Below are 20364 nucleotides of genomic sequence, written 5' to 3'. Positions count from 1 at the left end.
GAAGACAGCGGTTTATTTCCCACCATCATCTCTGTAACCGCACACACGGCTCTGTGCTGCGCTCCTGGAGATGTATGAGTCCATGTCCTGTTTGTGTGATCAGTTTGCTGATAGAAGCGGTGGTCTTCCTGGGACCCCCTGCTGTTTCAGAGCTCATTTAGACTCCTATTATAGAAGTCGTGTTGTGATTAAGACTTTTGTGGACATGCATAAAGAAATGGAACATTGAGGAGTGGTGCTTTTCCATTTGTCGCATCCAGAACCAACGTAAGAGGACAAATAAACAATAATTACCACATTGTCCTTTATTAATCATTGTATTACTAGCGTATTACGTTAGCGTACTTATTTATAAAAAGAACATGTTAACTTGTTCAGTTTGACATTCATTCTTACAATCCTTGTAGGCTAGATCTTTGGTGGTTTAGAACTTTTAGCTTGCTTTACTTTGAGTCTTTACTTTGTCAAGCAAATATCAATTTGCAATTACTTCCCCTCACACAGTTGCCAAAACAAAACCATGTGACCTTACAATTTTGTGTAACAGAGCTAACTTGACCTTTACACTGTTTAAAAAAAGGTTTTGTATTAAAGGTGCCAAGAAAATCTAAATGTATGAGCAAGACAAATCTGTCATTCAAGATGACAATTACTGTAATACAGGAATAAATACAAACTCAATTTCAGGTACTGTTATTGTGTAACTACCAGTACCAACAAAACATTGGTCTTGGGTGAAGTTTCACACTTTAGGCAAGTTCAATGGACATAACAAATAACAATGATTTCTTACCAAAATTTTAAGTGTGGATAACTCCTCCCTTCAAAGAGATATTTAAGCCCGTCTCATGCCAGAGCCGTGTCAGAACTGAAACTGAAACTGTTTAGTTGACATACTTTCAACATCTTTTGCCATAAATGGCTCAATTATTCAAATTCACTCTTCAGCTCACGCTCAACACCCAGGAACTTAAATGGTTGAAGAAGACATATTGTACAAAATCAACTTTAATGAGCTTTTAACCAAGTTATTGGTTGTTTTCATATTTTAGAGTGTGATGATGTCATACGGCTATGGAGGGGGCAAGAGCCAGATTTACATATTAATTACATTGTACCATGAAATTATCAAGATAACTTAACACATTTTTAACCTGATCATTTATATTAGTGACTAAACCCTAGAACTTGTCATACTACAACAAATCTGCATTTTAACAGTATTTATTTCAGTTCCTCCCCATCTGTATTGAATATTATTGACCTATAGAACGGAAGGTTATGATGCATCTGAAACCCAGTAACAACGGTTCCCTCATCATTATCTTACTTGTAATTCTGTTTTACTTGATTCCACATTTGTTCCACGTCAAGGCTTGAGTGCTTTCACCTGCCTTTCTCTGCCCACTGTTCTGAGTAGATTCACCTTTCTCTTGATATTTTAAAATTAAGGTCCATCCAGAAATTATGGATCCAGCAACTGTTTTGTCTTGTCCCCCATCTTATGACACCTGTCCTATATTCCTGTAATAGATTAAACCCTTACTAAATGTAGAATGATCATCTATATTACAGTTCAATGCTAAGTCCCTGAAAAAGGGCATGTCTTCTTCAATACTGTTGTGTTCTGTTGTAAAGAGAAAGACATTTTTGAAGCAGTAAAAGCCAATGACAAAGCATGCATAATTTAAAACCATTAGCTATATTTTTGCACATTGAACAGGGTTGGAATGAACAAAAGTTCCAGTGTACTTTCTGTTAACACGGCCCCTTGAAGTCTCTTAAGCCCCCTTTGATAGAGCTCTCTCTGTCTGCTGTTTTGATGTTGACAGAGAAATGTGTGAGGGGTAAATTATAAGCCGTATGTTACACTCAAGAGGACCAGACTAATCATCACCTACAGCCACTTTCAATTAGAAGGAAGTATACAGACTATTTCAACGTAAGCTTCCACATTGTAAATTCAAGTAGTCAATATCAGAGGATAGACTAGTCAAACATTGAACTGTTTCTCAAAATAATGTAAGTAATTGAGGAAAGTAAAAGAAAAAAGAAAAGCGTTTGTTTTTTTCTCAAATAATATTCCTTGCTTAGAATCAATTTGATTTGTTTTTTTAAAGAAATGACATATCTGAATTAGCTTAAATAACTTAGTCAGCATAGTTTCAGTAGTTTTGAGACAATATATTGATTTGATGGACTTGTTTGACTTGTTTAAAGGTGTTTCTATCCATTTTCAATACTTCAAGCTAAATATTTGCCAATGGGATGTAAAGCTGTGCTAAATTTTCTTTCAACCTGTTTTGAAATGTCTTAAACCCAGTAAAATATTCTGCTGCAAAAGCAATTAAATCTAACCTGATCATTACTCAAATCCAGCAGGGCTGGACATAAAAACATTTCCGCGTACTCGACTGAACCAAGTCATTAGTACTCACAGTTGGCCATTAAAGACAGAGTTCTAGTACAACGGTGACGTACATGTATGAAAGACTGCCCTACACTTGATAATAAATAACTATGTTTTGCTCACTTGTTTGCACAGAATATGTAAAAAGTAGCACTAATCTAAACATGACCAGTTCATGACCGTTAAGTCTCCATAGAATGTAAATGACGGAAATCGTTATGACATCGAGTGAATTGCTTGTGGAGAAAGTGTTGATGCGCATGTCACCAAAATGGGTGCTGTGGTATTTTTATGAAACTTTAGGCCATGTGGAAATGGAATTACAAGCATTGTTTTAGATAACAACATAGTTCAGGTGAAGCTATATTTAATTTATGTGTCTGGTGGCTGGAGGTTTGTCACCCTAATGCCACTGTAATTACTATATTTATATTCTTGCCTATTAACGTTCTAAAAGTTCACATTTGAGTTTTTGCAGCTTTTAAATGTTTACAGCATTGCTGTAAAAGTACACATACATATATGTATAAAGATTTGACAAAATTACAATAAAATATTTTCTGTGAAATCTTTCTAAAACATTGAACTGAGATTTCTTCATGTTTGACTGATTTTGGTATTAGTTTGCTTCCATCTAAATTCTTCTCTTTTGTCTTTTCCAGAGCGAAGACTTCCACATCTACACCCAGTACTGCACCAACTACCCGCGGTGAGCCGACTCCCCACCCGCTCCTGTTTATGTAGTGTCCTCCTTTCCTTTCTCTAAACAACCTGCATCTACTGTCCCATCATCCTCTGCTGTTACCTGATCCTCTGCCCTCCTGTGCTTTGCATACTTCCATGGCAACGGCTCATTTCACTATATTGTCCATCAGCTCCTCCTGGACAAGCCTTGGAGAGGACGCTGTCGGAGTTGGAGGGGGGGGGGGTCAGGGTTAGTTGTAAATGTATGCGTTAACTTAAAGCAACATCATGTAACTTTCTGGATGTAGCACCTGCATGATTCCATGGAAATGGAAAGTTCATTCTGCACCTTCAAAGCACATTGAGATATTAAGTTAAGCCACTTAAAAAGTTCAATTAACATGTAGGTGGTCAATATTAATATTATATTAAATTAAAGTAAATATTTTACTTCATATACTCTGCACACTTTTACAAATCCTTTTTACAGATTGTTTTATAAGCGTTTTTATTTTGTAGCAATTACAAAGAGTTTATCCTTTTTGTTTAAATGTAAACTCATTGGCATTTTGACCTGTTGTATACATTGACCCACTTGTGCAGCTTTCCTTTTGGACTCCTGGGATGAGTCATCGTGTCTAGCTTCAGTTTTGCCTGAGAGGCTTTTGCACACCGCCCTGCTCCATTTACTTTCTATCATCTTCTCTCCTTTGACAGAGTTAGAGCTCTGCTGACAGGGGCGGATTATACTGTAGGCCTAGAGCTAACATGGCTAATGCTTTATTTAGCTACAGACCCACACCTGCGGGGCCAGTTTGTATGGGGCCCTTTGTGTGGATGTGCATATTGTTCTAGCATAAATAGCTAAGTGATGCTAAATGAGATATGCTAACACACGCCTTCACCTGTGGCAACACCATGGTCTTGTGATACACGTGGCACGTGTATCACAAACAATGACTGTGTATTGAGAGATAATTGGGAAGCACAGTTGTTGTCAAACCCTAGTTAATTCACACTAAATTCTGAGAAATTTGACTCTAAAAATACTCCAATAATGCGCTAGAGCAGTGGTTCTCAAACTGGGGGTCGCAAAAGGGGTCCTCAGATTATATGAAGGAAACATTTTGAATGTATTTCATCTTAAACAACCCTTTTTAAATGCAGTGGTGAATATAGATTATTATTTGTTGACCTACCAAAGTCATATATCCTCAAAATAAAATCAAACATGGGGGGGTCGCCGTACTTATGTTTGGGGGTTGCGAATGCCATTGGTTGTTATTTTGGGGGTCGCGACTGAAAAAGTTTCACAGAGAGTCACTGCGATGGAGAATAGACATAATAGGCCTATTCAAGATACAATATATTTTAATTTAATACAGATGAGAGGCTGCTAAAATATAAATATTTAAGAAGCTGATTTGTGATTTTGTGTAATGTAGAGAGTGCTAGGGTCTAATATAGGGTCACTAATATAAATGATCCACATTGGCTTTTGCAAATTTACCTTATTTCTTATGAAAACCCCATGTAATCAATAGGAAAAGCTGTCTCTTGTCCCTCATCTAAGTGTAACATCATCACATTGTACACTCTGATGACCACCAGCATCTTTATTTACGCTGTAGTTTTAGCTGCATTCAACCCTAGCAATAATAGTATTAGTAGTCTTTGTTTAGTAGCCTATACATTTCAAAGTTGTTTAACCTGATTAGCAAAGGCAATTTGAGCACTGAAACTATTTTGATGGCAGAATGCCAAGGACCTGGGTCCGCATTGCAAAGCAAGGGTCTGATACATGAACTTTGACTAATGTTTTGTTGTAAAAACATTTTAATCATGAGGCTAATCTGAGCAATTCACAAAAAGCAGTCAGCTTTTTCTGCCTTTATTTAACTTTCATATACCACATTTAAAAAAAATTTGGTCATGAAGTACTGCGTGTCAATAAACAGGAAACGGCTGTTGCTAACGTTCCTGACTTGTAAGTTACCGTGACTGGAAATATGGCCATTGACCTCGTTGTGGTGTGTAGCTTCTCCTTAGCTAAGGAGCTAAAACGAGCCAGGTCCACTTTGGCTCGCCCGGTACACTTTCCCCAAGACCATGAAGACCATGAAGACCCTTTCAGACTGTATCAGTTTAGAGCGGCCAAAGTGAACCAGAGGAAACTATATTACAGATGGATGGAACACACTGATGGATTGAACGTTCAGCAAGCTTGTCCAAACTTGTTTCTAATAAAAATGTTTCCACCCTCATCTGGACTTTCCCTTTGCAATCTATTTTGGACTGTGATTGTGATGACCCTCATTGAAACGCCTATTGTCTTGAATCGGAAAGTGAACCATGCATACCCCCATCCCTCCACAGCTGGTGACCCCACTGAAGGGCACACACGTCGGCCAGACCAAGTTACGCAGATGTCCTGGCTCTCTCTGGTTTCCTCCACAACAATGTCAGGCTTGTTCTGAGCACACAGGAATTCTGACTTGCAGCCGCGCACATGTAAAGACCCTCGTGCACGGAGAAGGGGGGCTGTCGATGTCTGTTCCACGCCACGCACACACGCGCAGAGGGGGGAAACGGTTCACTCACCAGAAAATTGAGTCTTAATAAGGTTTACAGGGGAAACATTTATTTAATATGACTTCCGAGGAGCCCAATAAAAATATTAGAGCGGCGATTTTGTAAAATGTTTAATCTATGATCGCTGTTTTGGTTCAAACCCTAATGTTTCCTGTTTACTGCTAAATTTAAATCCAAATCCATCTGGCCTAAACAGTTTGTTTTAATGGGGAAAGACAAGACAAAATTGGGTACTGTCCCTTTTTTATAAACACTTCTCTCACAGACGCTGAATAAATGTACTCTTTATCATTACATTAGTGCAATAAAAATGATTCCATCTCATCTTGAGCTAATCTCCTGAACACTTATTAATATGTGTCAAAGAGTGCATCACGCATTTAAAAGAAATGTTGTGACTGAGATATTTGTGTTTGCAAATTAACTCTTCATATATTGTGAAAGCAACTCTTAGGGTCAAAATGAGACCGCTGTGTGCTGTCTGACTAAGGTGTTTTTATCAGTTGCGAACCAAGAAGTAACGCTGCTACTGCTATTGTTGGTATATTAATTGTTGTTAGCACTGGTGTGACGGCAAAACTTAATAATTAGGATGTAGTACACATAATATTTGAAATTTGGCGCATCCTTCTATGTCTTCGTAACTTGTCATGAACTGTCTCCACAGTGTAGTGCCCTTGCTGGGGGATTAGCCTAGTCTGCGTTCTCTGCTTTGTGATCATGATTGGTTTAGCCGTGTTTTGACTCATATTCCTGTGTGTGTTGTCTCCACAGGTCTGTGGCGGTGCTCACAGAGTGCATGAGGAACAAAGCCTTGGCCAAGTTCTTCCGCGAGCGTCAAGAGTGTCTGCACCACTCCCTGCCCCTGGGCTCCTTCCTGCTCAAGCCAGTGCAGCGCATCCTCAAGTACCACCTGCTGCTGCACGTACGTACCACACCACAACTCACAAACGCGGCAGCAAAATGTACCTCGAGGCAACAGCTGTTGTGTTTTTGGGCGTCAAAAATAAATATAATTGAATAAAAAAACATGAAGTACGGTAAGTACTTCATGTACTTACCGTACTTCTGAGCTGTGGGGAAAAAAAAAGTTTTCGGGTAGTGTTGCATGATGGAAAACCAACCTCCAATCTCCTCCGGGTGTCAATATAAAAAATGCATCATAATGAAATGCTGTCTCCACTCATTAAAGTTATGAAATATGGAAACAAACAATTATTAAAGGCTACATTAATGCATGCACACATCAATTGAAGTTGTCTAATCCTCACTGATAACTGTGATCACATCACTCCCGTTCTCCGCTCTCTCCATTGGCTCCCCATCAAGCAGCGCATAAACTTTAAAATACTCCTCCTCACCTTCAAAGCTCTTCACCACCTTGCCCCCCCCTACCTGTCTGACCTCCTCATCCCCCACCGCCCCACCCGAGCTCTCCGATCCTCCTCCTCTCTCACCCTGGCTGCACCAACATCCCGACTCAACTTTTGGCGACAGAGCATTCTCCCGAACAGCACCCCGACTCTGGAACTCCCTCCCCCAACCTGTCCGCCACTCTCCCTCACTCACAACATTCAAATCCCGCCTCAAAACATACCTCTTCACCCAAGCCTATGACCTCCCCTACCCCTAGCCTCCTCTACCCCATTGCCTACTCTTCTACCCCCTGTTACATCCCCATCTTTTTCTCTCTACTTCTTCTGTCTTGTTCATTTTATCTGTATATTAATGTGTATTGTACGTGTTGCCCCCCCCTGTCTGTAAATACCCCCCCTTTTTTTATTATGTTCAGCGTCTTTGGGTCACTGAAAAGCGCTATATAAATAAAAGTTATTATTATTATTATTATTATTATTATTATTATTATTATTATTATTATTATTATTATTATTATTATTATTATTATTATTATTATTATTATTATTATTATTATTATTATTATTATTATTATTATTATTATTATTATTATTATTATTATTATTATTATTATTATTATTATTATTATTATTATTATTATTATTATTATTATTAACTGCTATCTTTTATATTGATGACAAGCTTTTGTGAATGCCTCCATAGGTCATGAACTTTAAATAAAGATTCATAACAATAAATTATAATAATAGTAATCATATGTATTTATTATTAATAAGAAGAACAATAAGAAGAACACGCATAATAATCAGTTAAACATATAATATAAAATATCAAATACAGTGTCCAAATTATTCTATGTGTAGACACTAACCCAAGCATTGTCGGTGCACTGAAGGAAGGAACTGAAGTTAAATGAAATACAAATGAGTGTCCACAAAGTCGGAACTAAATTTAAATGTATGAATGGCTGGCATTGGATTTGCTATAAAGTCTCCATATTTTCTTTTATCAAACCACATTTCACAAAAAATGAAAGGAATAGGTCTGTTCAGCCCATTGTATTGGTTTACCTCAGAAGGCTGACCACTGGCTACTATTGCAATACTCACTTATAACAGTACTGTATGTAACTTGATCTCAACTTGGCACTTTGAGAAGTAAAGACGTTTAAATGAGGCTAAGAACAATAACTGCTTGATTGAGATGGTCTTTGTGAAAGCAATTTGAGCATGGGAAGACAATTTTGAGCTCTGCAGAGGTAATATTGCACAATGTATATTTTGATTAGGGAATATATTATAATACTGGCCTACCGTGGCTAAAAGCTCAATAAAAGGGTGTATTTACTTTATCACGGGACATTTACAACAGGGATTAAACACACTTTGGACAACCCCCAACCCAAAATGCCAAATGTTCAGCCAATAGCCATATGGTCCTCGGTGTGAGTGTTCCTGTCCGTATAGAGATCTTTGTGCTCTAATGATTATGTTATGCGTGTGTGTTTATGGTGCAGGAGATTGCCAACCACCTGGAGAAGGACACAGAGACTCTGGAGGTGGTGCAGGAGGCCATCGACACCATGCAGAGAGTGGCCTGGCACATCAACGACATGAAGAGGAAGCACGAGCACGCCGTCAGGCTGCAGGTACAGAGCATAGGAGGGATACACTAGAGTCCATATATAATGACAAAAGCTTTTCCAAACCTGTAAATAAAGTTTTAACCTTGTGGGAGCGGAATTATAGTTTTCAAAATAAATTTTATTGAAACCCAATTGCAACAAAATTGGGAGTATATATTTTCTCAAATCTGTCAGTCCTAATACCCCTTTACCACTTGATATTGCATATTTGTATACCGGTAATACAAATATTTATTCAAATATAATACAAATATTGAACACTCAAATCTGATACTAAGGAAAGGTCTCATACTCATACTCAATAGCAAAATGATGATTAAAAAAAAAAAGTGTGATGTCTTAAATAGGCCTATTACCACGTGCCCTTAGATCAAGACCAATATATGTGACGTCCCCTGTTGCTGTTTTTTTTCTCAGTATTACTACTACTCATAATATTTTAAATTCTATTCTAGTTTTAGGATAGATTATTATTGCTGTATTACACAACATATAATATATAAACGATGCATCTAACCAAGAAACAAAACCAGCCACTTTGCTTGAAACAAAAGGATCTGTGTAGGACATGCCACCGGAAAGAGAGGAAGAGACAGTCCCCAACCTTTTTCCTCACAAGGACCGGTACCATCACAAGATTTTCTTTTTCCAGGGACCGGTTGAAGGGGGCAGAGCCAGTAACAACAGTGTAAAATGAGTACAAACCCTTCTATTACTTTTAAAATGCGTTATTACTTATGTTTGCTGTTAATTAGTTTAAGTGGTTCTATATTTTCATGATTAAAACATGTATTATTTTGCGACTTAACAGACCTTAAAACAAAATTAACTGTGGCTCGTTTTTGGGCCCTGGCCCGGTGGTTGGGAACCCTTGGTGTAGAACATAGGATCTTCTGCAGTGAACAGTGAATCTTTGTGGAGCTCCTTATACCAGCGTTCATTAGCTCAGTGGATACACAGAGCAAGGCCTAAGAACAGACCAGAACTGTTCAGACCAAAAATCCACAGGGGTTAAATTCAGGCTTTGTTTTGCATTCCTAATAATACAAAAAAAAAACAATGTTGTGGTGTTTTTTTATTGTCACTCTCAGGAGATCCAGAGCTTTCTGACAAACTGGAAAGGGCCGGACCTGATTGGCTACGGGGAACTGGTCCTAGAGGGAACGTTTAGACTACAGCGTGCCAAAAACGAACGCACCCTCTTCCTGTTCGACAAACTGCTGCTCATCACCAAGAAGCGAGAGGAGACCTACACCTACAAGGCCCACATTTTGGTCCGTCAGACTAACTAAGTACAATATTATCATGAAGAAATATGAAAAAAGGTGCTCAGATTAAGCTAACCTGTGCTGCGATGTGCTTATTTCAGTGCTGTAATCTGATGCTGGTGGAGGTCATTCCTAAAGAGCCTCTGAGTTTTAGTGTGTTCCACTATAAGAACCCCAAACTCCAACACACCGTCCAGGTACTGCAAAACGATGACAAAGTTCACACGTTTTAATCAATGAAAGAAAGAATGTAAAATATGTATAGTATTGAATCATTACTTTGTTGTTGTTGATTATATATTATTAAATATTGACTTATATTGAATGTATATTGAATGCATAATGAAAATATAGTTTGTTAAGCATGATTCAAGCTTAGTAACTACTTAAGGTTAGGCGTGAGGTGTTAGATTAGTTGCTAAGCCTGAATCATTCTTATGGGTGTTTTGGCCCGTAGGCTTTATTAGACAAGACAGTTCAGAGTGAAATGGTGATGAAAGAGAAGCGAGGACATGCAGAAGGCTGTCGGAGCCGGGATTCAAACTCACAACACAGTATTACCTTTTTTTTTTAAAAAAGATAATAATATAATTGAGATTGTTTTTTTCTTTTCCAAAGAATACTACAATTTCTGCTGAATAAAACAACTAAAAATAAAATACAATTAAAAGGGTATGTATGTTAATAAAAATGTATATCAAAATAATTACGTTTCTCAAAGTGTCAATTGCCTCTTGATGACAAATGCAGTCATTTTATTGTTTTTTTTTCATTTAAATTTTCATTGAGAAACCCAGTGACAGAACGCATTAATAATGTTTAAAAAGAGTTACAATATTTAATTCTAAACGTTCCCTGAAAGAAAAAGGATAAAGGTTATGTTGCATAAGACCGAAGAAGTAGTTTGTTCCAGCGTCATAACTGTCTATAATACCTGATGTTACCTCTCTTCCTCTGATGTGTCGCTACAGGCTAAATCTCAACAGGACAAACGCATGTGGATCCTGCACCTCAAAAGACTGATTCTGGAAAACCACCCGGCCAAAATCCCAGCCAAGGTTCGTGCAAGCTAATCCCGGTTATGTCTGCAGGATGGTAAACATTTTAAAATGTGATTTGTAATGGAAACAGGCAAAATATAACATCTCCTGTGCAGTGTTTTATGCAAAGTAATGAAAGAGATTGTTGAACAAGTGACAGAAATAATAAAAAGTACAAAGCCAGGACTAAATTAGGACAAGCCCTTAGCTAAAGTACAACCAAACCTGGATTTAAAGGTGCAGTACGTGACTTTTCTGGTAAAAGTTACGCCCCCTGGTTGTCTATATGGAATTATTGCTTTGTAGGCGATGTTCCACAGTTTGGCAATTAAGTTTTGGTGGTGGTGATAACATTACCACCATCAATAATACCTTGAAAACAGGCATTCTTTGTTGCCTCTTCACAGATATCACCTGTCGCTTGCTTGTTTCCATGGAGATAGGCAAGTTTAATACAATACTGTAGAAAATTCCAGGAGAAGCAATATCCTCTCCATGGAGACGAGCAAGTAGCGGACTCACAGAAAAAACAGAAAAAAACAACAGCTCGAGAGCCACTGGCTGTCAAAACTGTTGAATCAATACTGAACCAGATCTCCCTCTGCTGGTCACAATTTATATTTCGTTTTTTGTTCTAGGCAAAGCAAGCTATTTTGGAAATGGATGCAATGCGTAAGTAACCCGCTCATTAACTGTATTCCTTGCAATAAAAATTACGCATCTAAATTTGTTCTTATTGCGTAGACCACCCAGGATTCCACTACAGCCCTGATGGAGACAAGAAGGACTCTGCCCAAACTAAGGAAGGGCCAACACGCAGAGGTCGCAGGAAAGGTACAGAACAAATGCATCTGGTGCTACTTTATAATGGATTCCATATAAACTAATAATTCAGTGGTATTAGTTAAGTAGTTAAGCCTGAATAATTGTTACTGAACTATTTGTGCATTATGAATTTACTCTTTGTTCATGCATTTTAAGTGTAGTTATATAAAGTGTAGTTATATAAAGTGTTGTAAAGCATGCACGCTTTTGTAGAACATCACATCTACTTATGTTACATGCATGTTTTAGATAATAGAAGCGTGTTTAGATTGCTATATAGCACGCAGTTTAACGTTGGTATTGTCTTGATATCCAGATAAAATTAGTACATTTTCATAATTTTTTCCAACCCACAGCTGTCGGTTTTTGGGTAGGGCAATTGCCACTTGACATCACATAGAATGGCTAGAATAGTTTGTTAATTTCTCCATTGTTGTGAAATAGGCATAAGGCTCTGTGATGTGCTGCCAAGTTTCTTTCAAATGTGAACATCATGTAACAACAACTTCTTTGGTTTTTGCAGAACCCTTATCCAAACTACTGAAGAACGCCAAACAGAATGCTGCCAACACTGACGGGGAAAAGGTAAAACAGTAAAAACTAAACATATTTCACGTGTATATATAACCCTTTTGATTTTTTTTTTTTTTTAAATGATAAACAAAAGCTACAAATTAATTAGTAAGTATATGAGTAAGAAATTATGACATGAAAGTTTAAAAGTGCACTGTGTATCTCCAGCGGAGCAGTCTAGGGGCCACCCTGCTGTCCCCCGTGTCCCAGCTCGCTCTGGGCACCATCGGTCGGAGCCGCAGCCTTATCAACCAATCGCAGGAGTCCTTAGATCCATGTGATCACTTTTATCATAGCGACCGCGAGGAAGGCGAGGAGTCCCACCAGCAGGACGCAGATGACGAGGACGACAGTGGCATAGTTAGTGTAAACATTTACTTTCAATGTTATTCTATATATAATAGTGATTTTAAATCAAATTGTTGCCTTTTGTCTGTGTGCAGGGAGGCAGTAAGAAGCTGAGGGTCCCTGGTAAAGGCAGCAGGAAGAGGCTGAACCCTCAGGCCTCAGTGGACAGCATCGACCAGTGGAAGACTTTCAATATGAGCTCCTGCGACCTACAGGTACAGCACAGTGCAATTGTACTCAGACCTAAAGCTTCAAATAAAAGAACCGTGACAAACGACACAAAGCACAGTTCGCAACGGTGATAGTGACGAGAACAAAATGTTATTGTACATGGACACAATATGATGACTCACTCATAGTGTCTAACTTATCATTAAAGGCGTAATGGACTATGTTTTGCCGATTTGAGAACTGAAGCGGAATGGCACAAGAGCATCGCGGCTAGAAGTGCGTTTGTTTATCATCGCGACGGATCGCATCTCATCTCTCGTCTCCCGTAGATTTCCGTCTCTTCTGAGCCCACTCGAACTGTCTTTCTGTCTTAATTTTGTTCTGTACACTGAGGGAACTATATTATGATAGATCCGTGCACTGGACACAGGAAAACATGCTGCTCTCCTGGGGACGAGCCGACGAGGCTGCAGGTGAGCGGTAGGTGCATCCTATGATTGATACGTGGCAGGACTAATCGGCAGTCCATGCCACGAGGAAATGAGACTCAGATTTGGGCCAAAAAATCGTCCATTACGCATTTAATTTAATTTATAACTTACAACTTAATTTACAAATATAAAAGCAACTGACTGCTACACACTTGCTGAAAATAACTTTTCGTTCATTTCTGAAAATAACTTTTTTCTCTGGCTTTTTCAGCGAGCCAGAGAATCCCTCACTCGAGACACCAGCCGGCACCCTCCACTACGACGGTCGTCACGGGTAACTGAGACTCCCCCTGACTCACCCATCCCCACAGTGGTCGTCACCCAGACCGACCAATCAGTGAACAACATCTGGGCGGATCACCGAGCCCGCCGGGCCATGTTCCCCACCCGCCAGCGCACCATGCAACCTGATGAGGATGAAGACATATACCAAATGTTTGTCCCATCTGAAGCTGATAAACTCGAATCGGAACCCCAAACTCAATCGTCCCCTAGAACAGCTCGACCTGTTAGCTGGCACGTGGAGCAAGTCCCAACAGTGCAGGTGGATCCCCCACCCTCCAATGGGGGTAGGGTCATACGTAGGGCGAGCAGCGTAGGGGAGAAGGCTACAGAAGCAAAGCAAAGTCCAGAAAGCGACCAATCTAGCAACCTCGAAGTCATCCACACAGAGTCTTCAAGCAACGACCTCTCAGCTTCCTCCTCGGCTGAGCAACTAACTTTGGACGACATTGAAAACGTGTACGACAACATCAGCTATGAAGACCTTAAAAACATGGGGCTTGTGAGGAGAGATCTAGAGGAGAAAGAAGTCAACCAGGAACATGTACCGGTACCCACGATTGAACCAGAATGGTCATCGGAAAGTAATAGGTCTTCAACGCAAGAAGCGAGACCTTTTGAGATAAAGGTTGAGGAGGAAAACATCTACGATACTATAAGTTATGGAGAACCACCAACTAAAGACTCAAAAGCTGACGTTGAACAAGAGAGGGACAGTTTGTTGGCATCCAAGCAGGACTTGAGCGAGAGTGCAAAAGGGTTTGTGTCCGAGGAAAGTTTGCAATTTGAAGACGAGACAAACAACAATGTCCATCCATGCTCTTCTGAAGTAGATCTATCTTCATCAAGTGCTTCCGAAACGTTCCCGAAACAGAAAGGGGATAAATTGTCAGAGCGGGTGGACGAGATTTGGAATGACTTGGAAAATTACATTAAGATCAACGAAAAGAAAGCTGATCGTTTACCTGCAGCTTTCCCAGTTAATGAATCATCGCCAAAGCAAAGCAAAACTAAAAGTCCTCCGCAAACTTTCAGTCCTCCTTCAAGAAAGCCATCGACGCTGATGTTTAATATTCCGGTCATCAACATTCCTGATATTAAAGTGACAAATGAAGAGGAACTAGCCAACTCAACATGTCAAATACCAACTACGTCAACGCCAGAGCCCCAGCAAGGAACGGTCAAGAGTATGCGGAACCGGTTAGCTCGCCTTAGCAGTGGCAGTTTTCGTTTGGACGAGGATGATGACCTTGTTGAACTTCCTTCAAAGTCTCCATCTCCAAAAGATCTCTTGTTTCCGGGTGAATTAGAGAGTCTTGATTCGCCAATAGCTTCCAGTTCATTGCTGTTGGGCGATTCCATGGACCTTTCGTTGGAGCTGGACAAAAACAAAAGTCGAGTGTTCCTGATGGCGCGACAGTACAGTCAGAAGATCAAAAAGGCCAACCAGCTGCTGCGCATGAGGAGCATGGACCCCGGGGACGCGTGCAGTCGAACCAGAGCAGAGAAGAAGCAGAAGGACTTGGCGGCCATCTTGGAGGAGAAGAAACAAGGAGGCGCGGCTATAGGTAATGCTAAATGTATATAAGGCTTTGTGCAATTGGGAAGATTAAAGCTACGTACAGACCGCCGCGACCTAATCCCGCCCGACGCAGAATTTGAGCGTGTGTACATTTAAAAGGTTTACGCACCGGACGCGCGCTATCGACGCCCCGGCCACTGTACACAGGCGCGTGTACGGCGCGCTTGAGCTCTGCGCGCATGCGCAGTAGAGGTGTTGTCGCATGAGCAGTGGAGTTGATGACGGTGTGGCCTTTCATTGTGTAAAATGGTGGATATCGAGAGTGTTGTTTTCGCGTTTTTGGTTTGTTTCTGTCTCTGTATTCCACCGTGAATACATCGTACAGCTCCTTTCTCCCACAAACAGCCACAATCAATCGTTCGTCTGCCATTGTTGACGAGCAAGGAAAAAGTGGCGCTTCTTGGGGAATTCCACGGGGAATACCAGAAATGCGAGGGGCAATACGTACGTCACTGGAGCGTCAGCTCTGATTGGCTGCTGCGGCGGCTGCTATGCTTCAGCTGCCAGAGACCTCAACATATCTGAACGTGTCGCGTAAACCGCTTTCGTCACCTCGGCCGGCTCATACGCGCGCTCAAAGCGTCGAGAGTAAAAAAACGCACCAATCGCGCCGCAAAAACGAAGAAATCGCGCCGCGGATAACGCACTACGTGCTCGACGCGCGTTTACCATAGACTTTGATTGTAAACTGGACGCTTCGGCCGCGGCAGTGTGAAACGGCCATTCGACTTTTGTAGCACTTGGGATTGTGATATCACACATCAAAGATTTTTCAGTTAAAAGCCCAATGTTAAACAAATAGAGGTTTTAAGATGCTAAATACTAAACTTGGCATTCAATAAAACGTATTCTCACACTGCTGAGTCACTACTGGTAAATACTTTTATCACAGTCATAACCTTTGTTCCACCACAACTCTTGCTTACTTTTTCATATTGTTTTGGCCACTGATGATTCTTTGTGGACGTTTTGCACTGTTGCTTAAAACATGGCGGGTTTCTATGACAACAGCCGTTTTTTGACGTTCCATCCCCAGCTCTTTTTTGTCTGCTTTACAACACAAACATTGAAAATCTCTCCCTTTTGTCTTTCTTAGGTGCAAGGATAGCCGAGTACTCCCAGCTGTACGACCAGGTCATGTTCCCTGCAGGCTCCTCCTCCTCCTCCTCTGGTCCATCCACTCCTTCCTCTTCTTACCACCACCACCATCACCACCACCTCCCCTCCTCCCCTTCCCTGCCCGAGACCTCCTCTGAGCACGACTGGCTGCATTCTACCTACAGCAACGGCGAGCTGGCAAGCTTTGTCTCTTCCTCTTTATCAAGTGACATGTCCCAGCTCCGAGCCTCTTCTACCCCACAACGTCCTCCCATCCCCGCCAACCCTGCCTCCAAATCGTCTCAATCTACCCCCATGTCCCAACGATGGAGTTCTTGCGTTTCTGCCCCGTCCGAAAAAGAGGAGCATGTGTATAGCACCATCAAGAGACACACATCTTTCAATGCGCCATCTTTGCCTGCCAAAAATCAAGCCGCTGGCAGTGTGGGGCAAGAGAAAAAACCTAAAAGTAACAGGTCTACTGGACACCACCCGGGTTTGGGGCATACTGGTCGGCACAATAGCCTTCCAGAAAGCACGGACATCACCTTGCAAGACGGTCAGCAAATCGTTGTGCTGAATCGCAATTCGGCGTTGAGCATTTTAAACGCCACGCAAAACTATTTCGCCAATTTCAAGGACAATGGCGAGGACGACGACGACTACGTAGAGATCCGGTCGGAAGATGAAAGCGAACTGGACCGAAACAGCTATTTAGGATCGCAAAATTTCAAAAAAGGTCGGGTTCAATCGCACAGCTTGCCCAGTACGCCTGTTCGTAAAAGTGATTCGTTGAGGTCCTTTGAGCGCCACCACCTGGAGAAGTACTTGTGGAACGAGCAACAGCATCACAACCAACCTAAAATCGTTCAGTCGTTGAGAGAGAAACTGCAGTGTCTTAGCTCGAGTAGTTTTGCCTAAAAATGTAAATGTGTCCGGAGCATATTGAACACTTCAAGGGTGAATACCATTTTCCTCCTCAATACCTTTTCTTCTTGATTGTTTAGCTAAACCCACATAAGAGAGGGAAGCCAATAGGAAACGCCTAGTCTCTTATTGGCTGCCTTCTTCAGTGGAAAGGTAATGAAGCTGAGGAATCGAGGAGCTGCAAGGAGGCAAGTTTTGGGAAAGAGCTTTGCCATTTTAAATTATATACAGTCCACTCTATCCTTCAACATAGAAAAGCAACCAGTATTCTTTTAGTTACAGGGCTTTCGTAGGTTACTGTGCCATATTTGATATTTGCCTTAGCATTCATCTGAGAATTGATTATTTTCTGTACATCTTAAAGTTTCTGGACTTGTAATATCATAGCAACAATTCTCCTACAAACAGTGCAGGTTGATAGAACAATAATGCTACTTCACTTTGGCACACATTGTACTTTTAAGTGGGACAGCAATATGCTCATGTCGGCTTGCGTTTCCATTTGCTATCAAACTTGCAATATGAAGCTTTTTAATCTTGCATTTTACTGACGAGCTTTTAGCAATGATTACCAAGGTCTCACGCTCTTATCTATTGTGACTATTTCTAGTTAAATTAGACTTTAATTATAAGTCTATCAGGAGTCTTACTGTCAATAATGAATCCTGCTTTAAACATTATCTATAAGAGCTATCTATTTATTTTCAATCTGTGAGTGAATATTATGGGTTGATGTTTTAAATGGTTTTAAAAAGGGACCAGGAAGGAGCATGTTGGCGGCAGTTAAACATCTACAGTTCTGTTTTGTATTTTAATTTTCATCGTAGTTTTACGTGTATTTACACTTTCTGTTTAAGGGACGCTATATCGCACTACTGAACAAGATTTATTGCCCCAAAATTTTAAGCCACACAAGTTTGCACATTTTACTTAACTTAAAGTTCACAGACAAACAACACTTTTTCACTAAATGTTTTTACTTTGAGGCTCACAAAATGGACTCCAGTTCACAATGAGTTGTAAAATCACAAATCTGGTCTTGTTTTACCATGTGTCTTTCGAAATGATTTGAATATTTTGAAATATGAAGTATGTCTTTATGTCCATGTTCACTGTTCACTGGTGGGGTTGGTCAGATATCGTTGACTCTTTTTTGCACTTTTTCTGCCATTTTTACATTTTTATTTGTAAACTCTTTGTATAGATGTACATTTTAGGAACATTGTTCTTGTTTGCCATAGGTGTGATTTATAATGTTGTAGTTTTTTCCCTTTTTTTGTCTTAAGTTAAGTGTACTGAATTTTGTAACTGCCTCGGTTGTCTTTGCTCAACAGAATTGTACTGCGGGAAATAAATATTAAGTAAATTTAACTATATAAATAGTGTGTGTGTGTTGTTATTTTCTTAGATGACATCTTGCTTAATAAAGTAGGTAATGGATTAAATGTCCTAGTGCCTTCTACAAAGTCAACCTCGAGCCCTTCTTCTGGTTTGAGATGCCGGACGAGGAATCGCACAAAAATCTACTTTGGACGATTTACCATGTACTACGAGGATTCCACTACTTTCCTGTATTCATCTTTAGTAATGCAATGAATACATGGCACCTATAAGTGTATAAAAACCCTAACCCTAAAGGTCTGTAGATAATCTAAAAACATGTACTCTATATTATTAGAAAGGATTTATGCCACAGTCCTGATGGAGATGTTTCTACATATAATCTACTCACTTGAAACGGATGAAATATTCCAGTATGTGCTAATATAGTCCACGGGGGACATGAGGGACTTGCATGTTTTGTACAATATTAAAACATTTCACTTAATGTTTGCAAGCAATTTGGCTAAACTGAATGTCATTGGTGGATTTTTGAAATCCTTATTTATATCATAAAACCAAAAGTGTTTTATTAATAGGGAGCGTTTGTCCTGTGTAATGTGTTCAAGGGCAGTGTAGATTTATAAAGTGAATACACGATGTCCAATGTTGTGTTCAGAGTCTACTGACACAAGAAAATGTTTTTTAAATGACATAGTTCTGATGGCCAGGCCTCTCCTTTAGGGGCTGCCCATGAAAAGCTAGTGTATATAAGAAGGTAGTGTATCTCTTGATTTCCAGGCTGTTTATGTCAAAATGTTAAGATATTTATAATAAAAAAGGAGGAAAAGTTGAAGCACTTCTCGTCAACTGCAAGTGGCACTCTAAAGTACACGTTTCATCTGGAAATGGCTATTTACGAGGAAGAAAATCTGCTTTAGTCTGGTGCCTTCTGGGAAATGGTGTTCGGCTCTAAAATACCATTTCTATTATAACCAGGCACTATTTGGAACACATCTCATCGTGTCCATAAAGGCAAATAGATAGTCTTCCTATAATTTCCTAAAAGGTAGTGATGGGAAAAGTGAAGCCCCCAAAAATAGCAAAGCATTTGAACCATATGTTCAAGTCTTTGAAACACAGTTCAAAACACTTTTCTAGAGTGACATCTAGTGGTATGTTTTAGTACTTAAACACCCACAGTGGTATCGAGTTTTTTTTTTTCTTTTACTCTCTTTTTACGGTGTAGTGTAAAACACATACTTTGAGGACGTACAACTACAGAAGACCCACAACTACAGTAGGTAGCGGTAAATGTACCTTTTCAGTTTGCTGCCAACCGCCATTAAAAGCACAACAACAACAACACAGTGCTTCGAACCACATTCAATGTGCTATGGTGGTTGCCAATAAAACAACTTTGCATTTTAGTTGTGTGTATTGATGCAACTGTGTTTCTAGAATAATATGAATATAATATATATATATATATATATATATATATATATATATATATATATATATATGATAAAAGCAAGGATTTGTTTTTACATTTAAGTTGTTTTTTTAAATTGCCTACATTTTCCTCCTGTGGAGAGACAGACTATTTTATTTAAATTATTTGCGCTTTTATTCTCTTACTTAGCAAAATCCATTAAAATCAGCCAGAGCACTCACCGCTGCTATACTAATGTGACAACATCTGATTATCGGTGTGAGAAAGTGGCACAA

General features: G+C 39.8%; 1 protein-coding gene across 3 annotated transcripts in view; it reads left to right on the top strand.

The window, feature by feature from the left end:
* Positions 1–18693, top strand: part of LOC140360966 (pleckstrin homology domain-containing family G member 1-like) — a 52848-nt gene extending 34155 nt beyond the window's left edge. For 2 of the 3 annotated variants that reach the window (XM_072446513.1, XM_072446494.1), the window contains exons 5-17: positions 3073–3119; positions 6461–6611; positions 8580–8711; positions 9800–9982; positions 10078–10173; positions 10948–11034; positions 11655–11688; positions 11761–11850; positions 12365–12426; positions 12583–12780; positions 12858–12977; positions 13636–15274; positions 16385–18693. In XM_072446513.1, coding sequence (XP_072302614.1) covers positions 3073–3119; positions 6461–6611; positions 8580–8711; positions 9800–9982; positions 10078–10173; positions 10948–11034; positions 11655–11688; positions 11761–11850; positions 12365–12426; positions 12583–12780; positions 12858–12977; positions 13636–15274; positions 16385–17307 — 3762 coding nt within the window. In that variant the 3' untranslated portion in view covers positions 17308–18693. The remainder of the gene's footprint in view (positions 1–3072; positions 3120–6460; positions 6612–8579; positions 8712–9799; positions 9983–10077; positions 10174–10947; positions 11035–11654; positions 11689–11760; positions 11851–12364; positions 12427–12582; positions 12781–12857; positions 12978–13635; positions 15275–16384) is intronic. The other variant, XM_072446503.1, reaches the window with a different exon arrangement.
* Positions 18694–20364: the final 1671 nt, after the last annotated feature.

Source organism: Eucyclogobius newberryi, unplaced genomic scaffold (genome assembly GCF_026437365.1).
Source record: "Eucyclogobius newberryi isolate DKJ021-1_F unplaced genomic scaffold, fEucNew1.0.hap1 SCAF_1, whole genome shotgun sequence".
Classification (NCBI taxonomy): Eukaryota; Metazoa; Chordata; class Actinopteri; order Gobiiformes; family Gobiidae; genus Eucyclogobius; species Eucyclogobius newberryi.
This window is presented reverse-complemented; position numbering and strand designations above follow the sequence as displayed.